This window comes from Arvicola amphibius, chromosome 11, assembly GCF_903992535.2.
Source record: "Arvicola amphibius chromosome 11, mArvAmp1.2, whole genome shotgun sequence".
In the NCBI taxonomy this organism is placed as follows: Eukaryota; Metazoa; Chordata; class Mammalia; order Rodentia; family Cricetidae; genus Arvicola; species Arvicola amphibius.
Genome location: NC_052057.2, coordinates 23,567,787 through 23,584,464, shown reverse-complemented (window position 1 = coordinate 23,584,464; position 16,678 = coordinate 23,567,787). Strand labels below are relative to the sequence as shown.

At 47.1% G+C, this 16,678-nt stretch overlaps 1 protein-coding gene across 1 annotated transcript in view; it reads left to right on the top strand.

The window, feature by feature from the left end:
• Smad9 (SMAD family member 9) overlaps positions 1 to 15,911 on the top strand; it is a 38,031-nt gene extending 22,120 nt beyond the window's left edge. The window contains exons 2-6 of the mRNA XM_038347888.1: positions 2,375 to 2,992; positions 7,377 to 7,634; positions 9,611 to 9,832; positions 12,597 to 12,853; positions 15,725 to 15,911. Of these exons, the coding sequence (XP_038203816.1) occupies positions 2,581 to 2,992; positions 7,377 to 7,634; positions 9,611 to 9,832; positions 12,597 to 12,853; positions 15,725 to 15,868 (1,293 nt within the window). The 5' untranslated portion in view covers positions 2,375 to 2,580 and the 3' untranslated portion in view covers positions 15,869 to 15,911. The remainder of the gene's footprint in view (positions 1 to 2,374; positions 2,993 to 7,376; positions 7,635 to 9,610; positions 9,833 to 12,596; positions 12,854 to 15,724) is intronic.
• The last annotated feature ends 767 nt before the right edge of the window (positions 15,912 to 16,678 follow it).

Below are 16,678 nucleotides of genomic sequence, written 5' to 3'. Positions count from 1 at the left end.
TGGCGCATGTCAGCACTGCGTTCCTTGCATTGGGTGTCATCGGCTTTGCCTAACCAAGCTGCGTTTGTGCTCTTTGGAGGTGCTAGTCCTGGCCACAGGAGCAGGGGATCAAAGAGAACCTTTGTTCCAAAGGATTTTAGGGTTTAGGGTGCAACGCAGCAGGGGTGTACTAGCCTAGCACACAGTGGTCTTGCATTGCAAAAATAAGATCATTTATGTAAGGAGATCCAGAGAGCTGTACCACCTTCTCCCAGGGATGCAAAGGAGAAAATGGCACTTAAAATGAATGAAACGGGCTGGAGATTTTCGAGCTATGCTGATTCCAGGAGACTCAAATGAGTCAGTTTGTTCCACAGTGGTGTGATCAGTAGCCTCACTGCACAAGACTGAGGTAGCCGGCTTCTAAAATAGGGAAGGAGAAGGTTTTGATTAGTGTGCCCCCCCCCCCCATTTCTAAGAAGAGCAAATGCAGTTGTAGCTCAGGCGATTTGAATGTGTCTTTTTAGGAGCACAGATGGAATGTGTTCTTTGGTGGGAGCATCAGGAGAGGCCAGCTGATTTGGGACAGAGAAACAAAAACGATGACGGTGTCATTTGTTCGCAGTTACTCGGATGAGGCTGTGACGGTCAAGAAAGCAGTTCTCAAATTTTTTGGTCCATGGTGCCTTTCCACTTAAAGATTATGGATAAACTTTAAATATGTGAGTGTGTGTGTGGGGGGGGGGGCAGGTTACATCTGTTACATTTTTTCTTCCATTTTGGAAAGTAAAACAATTTTTACAAAGTTACTGATTTTCAGGACGGCAAAGTGGTGCAGTGGGAAAAAAAAAAAAGTGGGTATTTGCTGCAATGTTTGAAGACTGGAGTTCAACCTAGGTCGCGCATCCCACATGGTGGGCGAAGAGACGTGACTCGAAAACGGTTCTCTGATCTCCGTAGGCGTACCACCTCTCTCTCTCTCCTCTCTCTTTCTCTCTCTCTCTCTCACACACACAGAACAAATAAGTTTGACTTTAAAGTTATTGATTTATTAATATAAATACATCTTTTATGAAGATAATCTATTTTTTCATTTTATGTTTGTGTGTATGTGGGTGTTTTGCCTATGTGTATGCCAGTGTGCACATATATGTAGTGCCCAAGGAAGCCAGCAGAGGGCAGCAGATCTTTGGATTTGGAGTTAAAAGGTGTTCCTGAGCAGCTGGGAATCAAACTCATGCAAGAGCAGCAAGTGCTCTTAACTGCGGAGCCACCTCTCCAGCCTCAAGGCGGGCATTTTAAAATTAAATGCCATGTTCAGAAGATTGGTAAGAGGGCAATGTATATCTATACAAATCTCTTGAATGCTGGTTTAATGGATGGCACCTGTGTATATCTATACAAATCTCTTGAATGCTGGTTTAATGGATAGTACCTGTGTATATCTATACAAATCTCTTGAATGCTGGTTTAATGGATAGTACCTGTGTATAACTATACAAATCTCTTGAATGCTGGTTTAATGGATAGTACCTGTGTATAACTATACAAATCTCTTGAATGCTGGTTTAATGGATAGTACCTGTGTATAGCTATACAAATCTCTTGAATGCTGGTTTAATGGATGGCACCTGTGTATAGCTATACAAATCTCTTGAATGCTGGTTTAATGGATGGCACCTGTGTTCTCATTTCCGCCTCCCCATACCACCTGTCACGATAGATCTGTTGTTTCGGCCGATGTGTGTAAAAAGAATTTAGTTTCCAGAGCTGCGCATTTGGAAAGGAGACCTGGAAGGGATCTCAGGAAGCTGCAGTGCTTCCTGAGAACGCACTCTGAGAATTGCTGTCTCAAAATACTATACAGTGAGATCTGCACAATGGGGTTATTGGAGATCTCAATGTCTTCCTTTTCCCTTGCAACTGCTTGTGTACATTCCCTGCAATGTAGGTGGACAACTTATGCAATTTGGAAATATAGAAAGAGCACACATGCAGAGGGCGGGGCTGGGAGCCCTGGAAACCCAGGCACAGCCCACATTTGGTAGCTGAAGGAGCCACGCCATTTCTTACCCAGGAAAGTGATTTGATGGGAATTGTATTTAGGAAAGAAAGAAATTGATGTGGGAGAGAGTGTGAAGGAGAGAAGTCATATTGGGGCGACAGCCATGCTGGGGTGGACTGTATTAATGGAGAGAAAGAAACTACAGTAGAGATTTGGAAGGCTGTGACCAAGATCTGGCTGGGACAAGGAAGAGGAGGGAGGGCAGGGTCAGCAAGGACTTGAAGGAGTTTCCAGGTTAAAACATTGGGAAGGTGATTTGTCCCTTCTGTCTTTCCTCGCCTAGTCTGAAAATTATTCACATAGCTCAAGAACACTTGTCCTGTCTTTCAGAATCGGACCATCCACCCACCCAAGGGTTTTGGAGGAAGTCAGCCCACTTTCCAACTTTAATCTGTCCCCACCGTTTCCAGAAGAAAAGGCAAGCTTATTCCTATGACATCCATGGACAAGTGCTTGATGCTGATTCTCCCAGGGCCCTGCCAGCCTTGAAAGGCTTCGACCTCTTTCTGTGCGCAGCAGCCTGAGGTCTGCCTCCTATGCACCCCAGCACCCCTATCAGCTCCCTCTTCTCCTTCACCAGCCCGGCAGTCAAGAGGCTGCTGGGCTGGAAGCAGGGAGATGAAGAGGAGAAGTGGGCAGAGAAGGCCGTGGACTCTTTGGTGAAGAAGCTAAAGAAGAAGAAAGGAGCCATGGATGAGCTGGAGAGGGCACTGAGCTGCCCAGGCCAGCCGAGCAAGTGTGTCACCATCCCCAGGTCCCTGGATGGACGACTACAGGTGTCCCACCGCAAGGGACTGCCCCATGTCATCTACTGCCGTGTGTGGCGCTGGCCAGACCTGCAGTCCCATCATGAGCTGAAGCCCCTAGAATGCTGTGAGTTCCCCTTCGGCTCCAAGCAGAAGGAGGTCTGCATCAACCCCTACCATTACCGCCGAGTGGAGACGCCAGGTGGGTGCTTCCACTAGTCCCTGCTTGCTTGGAGGTCGAGATCATCACAAGTTCCTTGGGTACTGGAGCATCCACACAAAATGACCTCTGTATGGGGAGGTGAAGGGGGGCACTGAAGAAATAGTTCCAAAATCATGCAGTCGGAAAATTATGATAGTCTTATACTAAAAGGCTTGTAAGCTTGCTAGGATTTTGAAAAATGCAGTTTTATTTGGACAGATTTAGGAGATCTAAGCCCTTCCTAGTTCGTTCTTTCTTTCTTTCTTTCTTTCTTTCTTTCTTTCTTTCTTTCTTTCTTTCTTTCTTTCTTTTTCTTTCTTTCTTCCTTCCTTCCTTCCTTCCCTCCTTCCTTCCCTCCCTCCCCCCCTCCTCCCTCCCTCCCCCCCTCCCTCCCTCCCTCTCTCCCTCCCTCCTCCTCCTCCTCCTCCTTCTCCTCCTCCTCCTCCTCCTCCTCCTTATTCTTCCTCAAACTTGAACTCACACTCATAGAGATTAGACGGCCTCTGCCTCCCAAGTGCAGGAATTAAAGATGTGGGCTATCTGGCTATCTGTCTTAGTTCTTAAGCAGTTCCTTAATCATGATTAACTGTAAAAACAAACAAACAAACAACAACAACAACAACAACAAAAGACAAATTAAACATCCTCCTTCCTCCCACCCCTAGCAGACTGAAACCAGTAGCTATTAGAGTTGGTCTAGGCTGTGGGTGTGGGCTCCGTTTGCTAATCTCTGGACCGTGGAGGAAGGCGTCTCAAATCAGTCTGAAACAGCCGAGGGGGATTGCGGAAGGATTCCAGTACTGAAATAAGGGCTTGAAGAAGGTGGGCCATTGCTCTTCAATGGCTTTGCTGGGATGGCACCCAGGGCTTCATATATGCTAGATAGTGCTCTTTCATTCAGCAACCCCTTAGCGGCCCTCTTCCTCTTTTGCTGGGCATAAACCCAGAGCTTGGCATACCGCATGGGAGTGCTCTGCCCCTGACCTGCTCTCCACTCCCAGCCCTAAAAAATGCTGAAGGTTTTATGTTTTGAATACAGAAAATTACTTTCCCAAAACTCTTCACACACCTGCTTGTGTATGCACACGTGTGTGTGTGTGTGTTGTATGTGTGCATGTGTATGCATATGTGTGCACATGTGTGTGTGTGTGTGTGTCCCTCCATATATCTCCCTACTTTGGAAGAAGTCTCATCTATCTGTGCTGACTGTAGCAGTTTTTACTAATGCTCTCTTTGGGATGGGTGTTCCTGTGGTCATCCAGGGTGAACACCTTCTCTCTCTGATTGGCTACCTGCCTAATTCCGGGAACTTGGAAAGCTCGCCCCATCCCGCTGAGCTGTCTGGGTGGGATCCACTGTATTCACACCCAGCCCACAGCAGAGGTCGACTGCCAGGCACCCTTTAGGTTCCCCAGACTTGCTGTCTTGTCATCAAGAGCATCGCCTCTGTGTGTGTGTGGCTTGCTCACAGCAGTTGGGATCTGTCTGGGAAGGTGACTGGAAGGTTCCATACTATTAGCAAATCTGACGTGTTTACTCTAAGTGTTATCTTGCCTCCTTCCCTCTTTCTCTCTGGACTCTCTTTGCATACCAGGAATCTGGAAGTGCACGCCGCTTGACCTCCAGTGCTTGAGGACAGCAATGGCCACCTTAAAATGATTCTGAACAAAATGAAACCTCATTAATAATATCTGAGATTATTTTTAAAATGGTTTGAAAATATGGGTTATACTATACCTCCAACACACGTATCTAAATGGAAAAATGTTCATTAAGAAATTCTTTCTGACCAGGAAGTGGAGGCAGAGCCAAGGGAATTTCTGTGAGTTCAAGGCCAGCCAGGTCTACAGAGCAAGTTCCAGGACAGCCAGGGCTACACAGAGAAATCCTGTCCACCCCCCCGCCCCAAAAAAGAAATTCTTTCTGGGACTGGAGAGATGCTCAGCTGTTAAGAGCACATACTGCTCTTGCAAAGGACCCCAGTTTGGTTCCTAGCACCCATGTTGGGTGTGACTCCAGATCTAGCGGATCAAACTCCCTCTGTGATCATCTGCACAAACCCTCCCCAGCACACATATAATTAGAAAATAAATCTTTCAAAAGTACTTTCTGAGTCACGGATCTAAAATGTAACCATTAGAAAGAAGTGTCGTATAGAGCAAAGGAAAACCAGCCTACAGGCCACAACCCCAGAGAAACTAAACAACAGAGAGGACACTAAGAGAGAGATACATGAATCTACACAGGAAGGTGAAAGAGACAAGGTCTTCTGAGTAAATTTGGAGCATGGGGGTCACGGAAGAGGGTAGAAATGGAGAGGGGAGGAAAAGAGAAGAGTGGAAAAAAAATGTATAGCTTAATAAAAAACAATAAAAAATATAAATAAAGGAAAAAAAGAAGTGTCGTGTGAAAAAAGTACCTGGCTTTCCTTTTAGATACTCAAAAAAGCCTAATTTTAAAGAATATTATTTGAGTCTCCATTTCTCATTTCAGTTTAGATTTCTCTTAAGATGACAGTCTGAATATTTCATGTATGTAGATAGCTTTTACGTCCTTGGTTTTAGGTTTAAATTTCTAAGAAGATGGGCCAAGATTATATTAATTTAAAATCACCTATAATATTAATTTTAAATAATATTTGTTTCAGGGTTCTTTTACCCATTCCTAACACCTTTTTAATAGAATGAGGTGATTTACCTTATAGGCACTGAGCTGGAACTGACCTGAAAGCTTCCTCCCTGAGAGCTGCTTCTCAGTATCTGAAGGCGGTGTGCAAGCTTCTCAGGGAGAAAAGTGTCCTACACAGATGCAAACCTATGGACCCCGACAATGAGCAGCCTGGCATGATATCCCCAAGAGTACAACAGTGGCACTTGTATCATAGCGTAACCAACAACTGTCTAATTTGACAGCCCACTAGAATCTCAAGTCCTTGCTACGGTCAGATCTCTGCCCTCAGCATTTTCAGGATCCCATCTGGCCCTCACATGTGACTGGGAGAACTGGGGTTCCTTCTTTTGGGTTCTTAGGTCTCATTAATAAAATAATTTAGGAGCGGACTTGAAAGAAATCTCAAGGCCAGTTGTCCTAGGTTAAGTTGGAGTGACAAGCGACAGAACAGGTAACCTGTCGGTCTCAACAGCTGTCCGGAGGAGGAAGGTGGACAGCAAGAAGAGGGAAAGCCACATCCATGGAGTGGGGAAAAGGAAACAGGAAAGTTTGCTTTTCTGAGTGGTTCAGAAAGGCAGGCAGGCTGCTGGCCGGCTCTGTAAGCAGCTGTCACTCATGTTCATTGTAATGATTGGAACCCAGGCTCGCACAGGCCCATCTACTCCGAGGCCGAGGCAAGAGGATGCAAGCGCAGTGCCTGCCTAGTTTACTCACTATGTTGAAGGCCAACCTGGGTAACTTATGAAGATCCTGTCTTAAAGTTAAGAGAGGGCTGGGTGTGGCTGGGTGTGGCTGAGTGGCAGAGCACTTGCTTAGCCTGTGTGAGGCCTGTGGGCTCCATCTCTGTACTGGGGGGAGATGGAAGGAGGCCAGAAGGGACCCACTAACCTGAACAAATTTAACTGACAGATTTTTTCATGTTGCCTCTGATCGTTTACTTCGCTTCTTCGCTTATCCCTTGTATTTAACTTGATAGCTTTTGATCACTTGCTTTTAGATCATTGTGGTAAGGACATAGAATATTTCATCAACAGCAACAAGTCTGAAATTGAGGTTGATCATCTGAATAATTCAGTGTGGTCTCTAATAGCAAATATTCTGGACTTCACCTAAGGTTTGGTTGCAAGCATTTGGAACTAACTTTGCCTCTTTTATTTTATTTTTTTTTAATATTTATCTATTTATTATGTATACAATATTCTGTCTGTGTGTATATGCCTGCAGGCCAGAAGAGGGCACCAGACCCCATTACAGATGGTTGTGAGCCACCATGTGGTTGCTGGGAATTGAACTCAGGATCTTTGGAAGGGCAGATAATGCTCTTAACCTCTGAGCCATCTCTCCAGCCCCACTTTGCCTCTTTTAAAGAGGATTTTATTGACAGAGTTGAAGAAAGATGCAGGTACATGGGTCTCCATAAAGTCACTATGAGGCCGTTATCAAGGTGGGCATGCACGGGAGCTTCCTGAACTTGGTCCCGGGTTGTGACTGTTTGCTTAAGATGCAGGTGGCAAGGAGGGACTGGTGACTGAGTGTAGCCCACAGGCTCCTGGGTAGCGATGGAACCTCCGTGCAGAGTTGCCCATGAGCCAATCTGCAGAAAGGGGGCTGGCCGAGGAAAACATCAGAAATGGCCAAGGAAAAACACTCGCTGTCCCACTTCATCCCGATGGGCCAAGCTCAGGGTGCCCACTTTCCTTCTCTTTGTTCCTAGTTCTGCCTCCGGTACTGGTACCAAGACACAGCGAGTACAACCCCCAGCTCAGCCTCCTGGCCAAGTTCCGAAGTGCCTCCCTGCACAGCGAGCCCCTCATGCCGCACAATGCCACCTACCCGGACTCTTTCCAGCAACCCCTCTGTCCTGCACCTCCCTCCTCGCCAGGCCACGTGTTTCCGCAGTCTCCATGCCCCGCCAGCTACCCACACTCCCCGGGAAGTCCTACCGAGTCAGACAGTCCTTTTCAACACTCAGGTCAGTCTATGGGAAAGGGGATCCACGTGGATGTTCCTAAGTGTGGTTGGTTGTCCCATCTAGCCTGTCTGTGGCGCCTTTAGGTTTACAGCGCCATCTGTGGGCCTGGTCCATCTAACCCACCACCCTCCAGGATGACCAGGGCCCATTTTGGAGCAGACCTGCAGATACATATTTTGGGATCCAGTCCTCTTTCAGAAACTAAATAGAATTTAACAGCATCCCTGGAAATTTACAGAACGTGTGATTATTGTTTGTTTTGAAACGTGATCTGCTTTTAGCCTAGGCTGGTCCCGAACCCACCATTCTCTTGCTCCAGCTTCCCCAATGCTGGGGTTACAAGCCTGTGCCACTTTGCTGACTTTAGAAGTAAAATTAACATATTGATATATGACGAATAAAAAAATTAAAAATTTAGATACTAAAAGAAAGGGCTGGCGAGACAGCTTAGCAGGTAAAGGCACTGCTACATAAGCCTGCCAACCTGAGTTACGTCCCCAGAACTTACATAAAGTAGGAGAGGATGGACTCCCCAGAGTTGTCTGTGACTTCTACACATGCATTGTGCATACACAGTAATAACTAACTTACTAAAGGCATCAATGAGATTTGGCCCGAGAGCAGGCCACAGTCGGATCAAAGTTAGGCTATTGTTTGCTCGCCTCTTTGAACAACCCAAAAGCAGGCGTCTTTTGATTTCAATGCCACGCACGTGACCTCAGTGGTGTGCAAAGCTAGGCCCCCAGCACCAGCCGGTACACACTCTCTCTCCTCTGAAGCCAAGACAGCTACTGAAGGTAGTGCTTTCAGAGCTTCGTGCTGTATTGGAAAAGCATATGCAAGAGGGAGAGATGCTCTAGTGTGTCTCCATGGTGTCAGGGTGTGAATGTTTGCCCTTAACAAATCCTATACACCCAAGTTCACATGTATTACCTTGTATTACGTTTTCCCTCTCCTCTGCAGTCCAATGGAGAGCCTGAAACGCTTGCTCATTCATTATTTATTGCATAGAGAATTTCCTGCATGTGTTTGATACTTAGTATTAGGGTCAGAAGTTAAAGGACAGGATAATTAAATTATAAGATACATAGTTGCTGGGGGCTGGAGAGATGGCTCAGTGGTTAAGAGCATTGCCTGCTCTTCCAAAGGTTCTGAGTTCAATTCCCAGCAACCACATGGTGGCTCACAACCATCTGTAATGAAGTCTGGTGCCCTCTTCTGGCCTGCAGACATATACATAATAAATAAATAAATATAACTAAATAAATAAATAAACAAATATTTTAAAAAAGATACATAGTTGCCTAACACACACCTGTGCTCTAAAAGATCACCTGCACTGACTGCATTCCACCAGGTTACCCTTTGACCTCCTTCCATCCGTGGACAGACCCTAGCAATTCTGAGAAGTCTCTCCGTGAAATATCCTTAGATCATATGTCAATAGATAGCTACGTTTTTATAGAGGAGAATATGAGCCAGTCTATTTAGATTTTTTTTTCCTCACTAGAATTCATTCAGCGCTTCCGATTTGGTGATCATATTCAAACTGTTGGTTCCTTTTTAATCGTGTTATTGTGGACTTACACCTTCTGACACAGGGGTTCAGTTCAGTCCTGTAGCAATAGGATGCCACCTAGCTCCTAGCAGTGTTTACTCTGGGACCGGCAGCATTGTACATCAGTCTGTCCACGCTACCTTTCCCTGGCCCTTCATTATATTACATCTCTAAACAAAAGTATTTACAGATGCCCTAGCTGTGGGAAATTAACAAGGACCATGGCCTTAGACGCATGGGTGCAATAAACAAAAGAGCTAGCTCCAAACAGCTTCCGTCAAACACGCGCCTTTGACGGACCGCAAAGAAAGGCGGACTTGGTTTAAAGTGTTCATCCCTGCTTCCTGGTTGGAATCATGAGCTTGCGAGCCCAGAGATGACCGTGATGGCATGCCTTCTCTCTTGTTTTTGTTTCCAGACTTCCGGCCAGTTTGCTATGAGGAACCCCAGCACTGGTGCTCCGTTGCCTACTATGAACTAAACAACCGGGTGGGAGAGACTTTCCAGGCGTCCTCCCGGAGCGTGCTCGTAGACGGCTTCACCGACCCTTCCAATAACAGGAATAGGTTCTGTCTTGGGCTTCTTTCAAATGTGAACAGAAACTCAACAATAGAAAACACCAGGAGGCACATTGGAAAAGGTGAGAAGCCAACCAACACAGTATCTCTATCCCTGCTTCTAAACGCTGGGTTAGACATCAGCATAGGCCCTGTAGCCTGTGGGAAGATCTCCAGGCATTGGGAGGGGACCTGTTCTCTTGGGGTCTCCGCCTCTGAAGTCAGTAGACCGTCTTCAGGGGTGGCATGGGGTCAGTGCTGCGAGGCCAAGACACAGCAAAAGGCCTAAAGCTGACACAGGCCTGTGATCCCAGCCCTGTCTCCCCTGAAGGAAGCTTAGGGCAGCATCAATCTGTACTGAAATGCACATTGCTCCCTCGTTAGGCTGAGGCTCAGTGAACAGCATGTTTGAATGCCCCCCAATCCCACCAAATGACTTCTATGCCAGCTCACCCTGAGAACAGATCTGCCCTGAGGTGATCTTGACACTCAAGGGCCAAATGAAACCACATGACTAACGCTCCGTCTGGAGATGCTGCCCTCTCTAGCCAGAGGCCAGCCTGCTTCTGGATTCTGTCCTCAGGTGATCGTTAGAGCAGGCTCGCATGTTCCACCTTGGGCTCTGCTTCTTCCCCTAGGTGCCCACCTTCCCATTCCCTCCTCTGCCAACTTGTGCACGGTTTGCAGATGAGGCTTTAACATGGAGGAGAAGCACCCCCTAAATACACACAGACCAGGCTCAGGGGACAAAAATCTTATCGTTCGTCCGCGATAGTTTCCGGGAGGATTATACACTCAAAGGTCATTCGGTTAAAATACCCTCTAAGCCTTTAGTACCCCACCCCCAGGCTGTTCCCAGCTGCTTTCAGGTCTGTAGGGTCAAGGAGCAAGTGTGTCTCTGTAGTCCTCTTCTATTGTGGCAGAGAGATAGCACGGCCACATGAAAGAGGAGCTGTCAAAAGGCAGAGGTGGGTAGCATGCCCCTGGGCTCTAAAGTGCAGGGAATACACAGGGAGGTGCCACCATAAAAGGGAGAGCCCAAGACGACAGCGAAGCTCAGAGAACCCTGCTGCCTTGCCCTCTGCAGCCCGGTGGAATGAATCTCCATCCATTAACACAGCACCCGCCCCCACCCCCGCCCGCCAAGCTTGCAGATGGCTTTCCCCTGGCCTCCATCGCCTTCCCTTCTGCAGAGCATTTAAAAGCTGGCTTATTATCAAGATGCCTGGAGCTCTGGACAGCGCGGAACAGACCGCTTTGAGCTCAGCTGTACAACTGAACTCCCATCACTGTCAGTCACTGTCGGTCACACCCACCCCCTTCGTGCACGGGCGTGGCTAAGGGAGGCTGCACTGCCGCTTTGCTGGCGGTTCAGCCAATCAGAGTCATCCACCCACTTCCTCATGGTCGCCAGTGCTGAGGGCAAGTAAGAGGAGAAAAGAGAAGAGGAGACGGACTGGGTGGGGTTGGGGGTGAAGGTGGATGGTGATGTGACTGCAGTGGCTGTGGCGGCTGTGGTGGTGGCGGTGGTGGATTTTGTTTAAATCTGGCCTATGTCTGATCATCTCCAGTTCCATCATTTTATAATCTCATGCTTTCTGTACAGCTGAATAAAACTCCATTGTGCGCGTGTGCCGCACTCTGTTTATCCAGGATGCCGCTTTGAAATGTAATTACAGGAATGTTATAGAAACCGAGACAAGCTGCATGTTCTCGTGTTTTCACATGACTGTGTGTGGAAGTATGGTAGGAGCGTCCCTGTTCTCAGGGGCACATGTTCTTTACTGGGCTGAGTGACATGCCTCTGAAATGAATCCCGACTCTGAAGCCTCTACTCAGAGAAATATTTCAGTGCTGAGTCGGGGTCCCACTGCAGCCCTGGCAGGCCTGAACACTATGTAGGCTAGGATGATCTCAAACTCCCCTGCCTCTGCCTCCTGAGGGCTGGGGCTAAAGCTGTGTGCCGCCACACTGGGCTTCAAAGAAACAGATTTATAACTGCTAGTAAGACTCAAGTTCTGGAGTAGGTTCAGCGTGTGGGTTTCAGAAGCATTTTACATGATATCAGCTGGGCTTCTGTTTAGCTGTGGGTGTGAGGGTTTTGTGGGGTTTTGTTTTGCATGATGTGTTTCTATTGTGTCTAGGGTCACGGATGCTTTTTTGAAGTGAGATCAGAAAGGGTGGGAGCCGTAATAAGTGAGAGACTACAGACTCATCTTTATGAAAGTCCATTCATGTGGGTTGGGCTTAAATTTCTTTTTTCCTTGGGACTGGGGAGATGGCTCAGTGAGTAAGAGCATTGACTGCTCTTCTAGAGGATCAGGGTTCAATTCCCAGCTTCCCCATGGAACACACACTTGTCTGTAACTCCAGTTCCAGGGCTCTGACACCCCCACACAGACATACATGAAGGCAAAACCCTCATGAACATCAAATAAAAATAAATTAATTTTTTTCTTTATTTTATGTGTATGGGTGTTTTGCTTGTATGTATGTATGTATGTATGTATGTATGTATGTATGTATGTATGTGTACATATTGTGTGTATGCAGTGCCCATAGAGGCCAGAAGAGGGCATCAGATCCTCTGGAGCCAGTTCATTGCAGATGGTTGTAAGCTATAATTTGGGTGCTGAGAACTGAGCTGTCTCCGCAGCCATCAGGGTTGAACTCTGTAGGGATTTATAGGAAAAGTCGAAACAAGTGGGTATTTGGGGCACACACCTTCTCCTCTATGACCAGTGATGGTGTAAGAGCTAACCTGACTGCAGAGGCTCCCATCCCTTGAGGTGCTAGGAGTCACGGGAAGGGAGCAGAGCAGAAAGAGTGTGGGTTTTATGTCCACAGGTGTGCATCTGTACTACGTTGGGGGTGAGGTGTACGCGGAGTGCGTGAGTGACAGCAGCATCTTCGTCCAGAGTCGGAACTGCAACTATCAGCACGGCTTCCACCCCGCCACTGTCTGCAAGATCCCCAGCGGCTGCAGCCTCAAGGTCTTCAACAACCAGCTCTTCGCCCAGCTGCTGGCGCAGTCAGTGCACCACGGCTTTGAGGTCGTGTACGAGCTGACCAAGATGTGCACGATCCGGATGAGCTTTGTGAAGGTGAGGCCCTGCTGGAGCGGGGGCTGCTCCTGACTGGACGTGGCATTTGCTCAGCCAGCTCAGGTGGATAACAACTTTGGTTTTTTCTTCTAAAAATTTTGATTCTTGCCCTCTTTTTTTTTTTTTTTTTTTTAAATTATCTAGTCCAACTTCAGCTGCTCATATATTCCTGGGTGTGGGACCACCCAAAGGAAATACTGTGGCTGAGGTCACTGTCCAGGGGTCACAGGCTTAAAGAAAATTACCCTCTGTAAATGCCATCAACTGACTTCAGTTAGGGATGGGGGATTCATGAATATTCTTGGCCCAAAAAGGCCAGAAGAGGACACCAGACCCCCCCAAACTGGAGTTACAGGTAGTTGTGTGAGCTGCCATGTGGGTACTGGGAATTGAACCCAGGTCCTCAGCAAGAGCAGCCAGTGCTCTTAACCACTGAGCCACATCTCTAGGCCCCGTTTGCCTTTTTTTTTTTTTTTTTTGGTTTTTCGAGACAGGGTTTCCCTGTAGTTTCTAGAACCTGTCCTGGAACTAGCTCTTGTAGACCAGGCTGGCCTCGAACTCACAGAGATCCGCCTGCCTCTGCCTCCCGAGTGCTGGGATTAAAGGTGTGCGCGCCACCACCGCCCGGCCCCTTTTGCCTTTTTAAAAGCAGCACTGGGGGTGGAAACCAGGGCTTCCTGATTGAGTTAGGTAAGTGCCCTCTACTGAGCTACGTTCCTAGCCTTAAAGTAAGTTTTACTAGCCATTTAAATGATAGCCAGGCAGTGGTGGTGCACGCCTTTAATCCCAGCACTTGGGAGGCAGAGACAGGTGGATCTCTGTGAGTTTGAAGACAGCCTGTTCTACATAAGCAAGTTCCAGAACAAACAGAGAAACCCTGTCTTGAGGGGGAAATAAAGTTAGTTACTATGACCAATGGTTGTCTTATTTTTCTATACCCAAATTATATTTTATCATATTGATAATTTTAGTAATTATTTTAAAAGTGAGGATCAGAACATATGGTTTTCAATTCTTTTTTTCATTCTTTTTTAATAAATGTTTTCTTTATTATTTATTATGTGTACAGTGTTCTGCATGCATGTACACCTGCAGGCCAGAAGAGGGCATCAGATCTCATTACAGATGGTTGTGAGCCATGTGGTTGACTGGGAATTGAACTCAGGACCTCTGGAAGAGCAGTCAGTGCTCTTTACCTCTGAGCCATCCCTCCTGCCCAGTTTTCAATTCGTAAACTGAGTGGTGGTGGCACACACCTTTAATCCCTGCACTTGGGAGGCAGAGGAAGTGCAGAACAGAAAGAGCTGTTACACAGAGAGACTCTGTCTTGAAAACCAGGAAAAACATCTTAAAGGGACCTTTTATGAGGACAAGCCAGCTTTTTTCATCTTTCAAGGCGGGAAAATTTCCAGTACACTGTCGCATTGGAGCCAGCAGGGGGCAGTAGCTCACCGCTAGTGAACCATCCTTGACTGGGACAGTTGTTTTTCCTGAGTCCATATTTTTTAATGAAGATGAGCTGTGGGTATCTCATAGGTAATTACTGTAATGCAAGCATACATAGAGATGCTTTCCCGCAACCCCCTTTCTACTCCCTCCTCCCTGCGATGAGGCAAAACCTCGGGTCCTCACATAGGCTAGGCAATCACTTTAGCACTGAGATTCACTGCTAGCCCTGCAAGGACTTAAACAAAATAAGAAGTGGCAATGATTAGTTTAAAATTTTACAAATGACTCAACACAGGTGTCAGTCATTGTAAGTGAAAAAGCAGAACATCTTTAAAGTTTTTTTTTTTTTTTTTTTTTTTTTTTTTTTTTTTTTTTTTTTTTTTTTTTTTTCAGCTGTGATTTTACTGGCCATAGCTCTCCGTCAGTCAGACAGTCAACAACTCTTTATTGGGCAGCTGGCAGGGGCGGGCCAGGTGCTGCCCTGGCGTTGGGACGTTTCCAGGCCTGGGCGTTGGTTACTCATGGGCCTCTGCCTTGTGGGACCAGTGTACGGGGAGAAAAAGACAGGCAGCAAGCCACACGCGAGTGGAATGAATCAGATAAAGAGAAATAGAGTTACAGGCGGGGAGGCATCACGGGAGTAATGTGTGCCGGCAGAGGCCAGAAGGTCCTGGCTCCCGTGTAGGAAAGCATACGGGTGGAGAAAAAGCAAGCTCAGAAGCCCTGGCCGCTACAAGCCTGGATATGCGAGGGAAACCGGACCGGCTGACTGCAGCCTTGTGTAGGGAGGTTGTGGGTGCAAATGAAATTGGAGCATTTCCTGAAAGCTTGTTATTTTGTTTGTTTGGGCACAGGGTCAGTGTTGCCCAAGCTGGCCTTGAGCTCTGCCTCTTCCTGCTTCGTTCCCTCTCCTGCTGGCATGCCTGGCATGAAGCACCCACCCAGTTCCGGTCTGTCTTTAAAGGGCCATTTGACTGCTGAGTGGAGAAAAGGTGTGCCGGGCCGCAGTGAGACAGGCTGCTTAGAAGCCACTGCGGGGGCTGGAGAGGTTGACCAGGGGTTAAGAGCACTGGTTACTCTTGCAGAGGACCTGGGTTCAGTTCCCAGCACCCACATGGTGGCTCACAGCCATTTGCAACTCCAGTTCCAGGGGATCTGACACCCTCTTCTGACTTGCGCAGACACTGCACACACATAGTACATAGATGTGCAAACAAGCAAATATCTACAGGCACCGCACATACGTAGTGCATAGATGTGCAAACAAGCAAAACACTCATACACGAAAATAAAACCATAAACGTTAAAAATATTTTAAAGGAGCTGTTAACAGAATCCAGGTGGGAGTTGAGGGTCACTTCTAACTAAGAGACCCCTGGCAAAGAGGCACAATTCATTCTGCTCTCTTTTCTTGCTTTTCAGGGCTGGGGAGCCGAGTATCATCGTCAGGATGTCACAAGCACCCCCTGCTGGATTGAGATTCATCTTCATGGGCCACTGCAGTGGCTGGACAAGGTTTTAACTCAGATGGGCTCCCCACATAACCCCATATCTTCAGTGTCTTAACAATCACGTCGTCGGCTACATTTCCACAGAATAGATGCAGGCAGCGGTTCCTGCAGCCTGCAGCCAACGGAAGCTTTTGGATGCAGATGTAAATACATATAATGTTATTCACATTTTTATCTTTTTTTTTTTTTTTTTTTTTTTTTGTTACTAGTTAACCCGGGGCTAGTACTGTGTGTTGTCCAGGCCGGTGCTAGAATGAGAAGCCATGGCTTTGCTGAGAAGGGAAACAGGATATGAAGGGCACTGGCCACTTTAGTCAGCCTGTCACGGTACAGAATGTGCCTGCTAATGAAAACACAAAGCTGCTTACATTAAGAAAAGGAGAAAAGAAAAAAAGAATAGTGTTTAGGAGCACTAGAGCAAAACCCAATCAAATCCACATAGTTTAAAAGCTCTCACTTTCAATGTGAATGGCAAGAAAGAAAATCAGACTCGTTCAGTGGTCTGTGGGATAAACTCCAACAACTCTATCTCTGAAGTTGGACTAGGTGAAGCCGGCTGCTGTGCCGACGTCAGCGGTACGTTTAAACAGATTGAAACTGTGATTGGAAACGGAGAAACTGTGAAGCTTAGAGTCGTGTCGGGGCTGCTTAAGAATGAAAGAGGCTAGCCGGGCGGTGGTGGCGCACGCCTTTAATCCCAGCACTCGGGAGGCAGAGGCAGGCGGATCTCTGTGAGTTCGAGACCAGCCTGGTCTACAAGAGCTAGTTCCAGGACAGGCTCCAAAGCCACAGAGAAATCCTGTCTCGAAAAACCAGAAAAAAAAAAAAAGAAAAAAAAAAAAAAGAATGAAAGAGACTGATAAGG